Source organism: Calidris pugnax, unplaced genomic scaffold (assembly GCF_001431845.1).
Source record: "Calidris pugnax isolate Ruff unplaced genomic scaffold, ASM143184v1 scaffold646, whole genome shotgun sequence".
NCBI lineage: Eukaryota > Metazoa > Chordata > Aves > Charadriiformes > Scolopacidae > Calidris > Calidris pugnax.
This window is the reverse complement of record NW_015091333.1, coordinates 28,892-30,033: the sequence shown is the minus strand read 5'-3', so window position 1 is coordinate 30,033 and position 1,142 is coordinate 28,892. Positions and strand designations below refer to the sequence as shown.

The 1,142-nt window shown below is 66.1% G+C and overlaps 2 protein-coding genes across 2 annotated transcripts in view; one reads left to right on the top strand and one right to left on the bottom strand.

Annotated features, from left to right (window-relative positions):
* Positions 1 to 116, top strand: part of LOC106899245 — a gene marked incomplete at its 5' end in the record, with an annotated part of 63,441 nt that extends 63,325 nt beyond the window's left edge. Inside the window, one exon of the mRNA XM_014960990.1 lies at positions 103 to 116. Within this exon, the coding sequence (XP_014816476.1) occupies positions 103 to 116 (14 nt within the window). The remainder of the gene's footprint in view (positions 1 to 102) is intronic.
* A 13-nt stretch (positions 117 to 129) lies between these two features.
* The window catches only part of LOC106899244 (voltage-dependent L-type calcium channel subunit alpha-1F-like), a gene marked incomplete at its 5' end in the record, with an annotated part of 18,326 nt that continues 17,313 nt past the window's right edge, over positions 130 to 1,142 (bottom strand). Inside the window, 3 exon segments of the mRNA XM_014960989.1 lie at positions 130 to 477; positions 574 to 840; positions 915 to 1,010. Of these exon segments, the coding sequence (XP_014816475.1) occupies positions 190 to 477; positions 574 to 840; positions 915 to 1,010 (651 nt within the window).

Below are 1,142 nucleotides of genomic sequence, written 5' to 3'. Positions count from 1 at the left end.
AAAAAAAACCTTTTTCGAGGTAAAACACTTCACTTGAGGTAAACTCTTAGGAAAAAAACAACCCACCATTTCTGAGGTAAAACCCTCTTTTTTTTTTTTGAGACGCTTCTCCTTGAGGCGAAACCCCACCACACCTCTTCTTGATGAAAAAACGAAATCCCAAACCTACTTTTATTGATTTTTTCCCCCTCAGACCCCGCCCCCCACACACACCATCTCATCCGCCAGCTCCTCCTCCGCCGGCGGCCGCAGCGGCTCCTCGTCGCTGTAAATGGCGGCTGCGGAGGAGAAGGAGGGAGCGGGGCCGGGGCCGGGGCTGGGTCCGTGCCCGCGGTGGCGCCGGCGGGTGAGCAGGTCGGCGGCCGCGCTCTCCATCTCGTCCATCGTCATGTCGCAGGCGTCGGCGATCTCCCGCTTGGCCACCGCCACAAATTTGGGGTCGCGGGCGAACAGACCCAGCCCTTCCGAGATCAGCACCTTGAAGGGAGGGGGGGGACGTGGTGCCGTCACCAACCTGCGGCCGGGTTTCTGTGTGTGTGTCCCCCCAACCCTCACCCTTCCCCGGTCACTCACCGCTTCCACCAGGCTGTCGGCCGAGCCGCGGGCCAGCCCCTCGCAGGGCCGCAGGTGGAGGGAGCCGGGGGGGCCGCGCTCCCCCAGGAACCAGCGGGAGAGCGGGGGGAGGCTCCCGCCGCCGCCGCTCCCTCCGGCCGCTGCTGCTGGGGGAGGACCCCCCTCCACCAGGATCAGGGGGGCGTAGAGAACGTGGCCGCGGGGGGGGGCGCTGGCCCAGGCCTGCGTGGAGCCCCCCAGGCGCCAGGTGTCGGAGCTGCTGTAGCCCTGGGGGGACACAGGAACGTGTCAGTGTGTGTCTGGGGGGGGGATATGTGTGTCCCACCCCCAAGAGGTGGTACCTGGGGCCGGGCGGGTCCCGAGGGGGTGTAGGTGCCGGGGATGGGCTCGTCCTCGCAGCTGCCCTGGCGCCGCAGGCACTGGATGGTGAAGGAGGGCTTCCGGCCTGGGGGAAGCCACGCCCCCCTCTCTCTGTTAGCCACGCCCCTCACTTTTTCCAGAAGCCCCACCCCTTCCAACAAGCCCCTCCCCATCAGCCCTACTCTCTCCCTTTAAGCCCCACCCCTCCT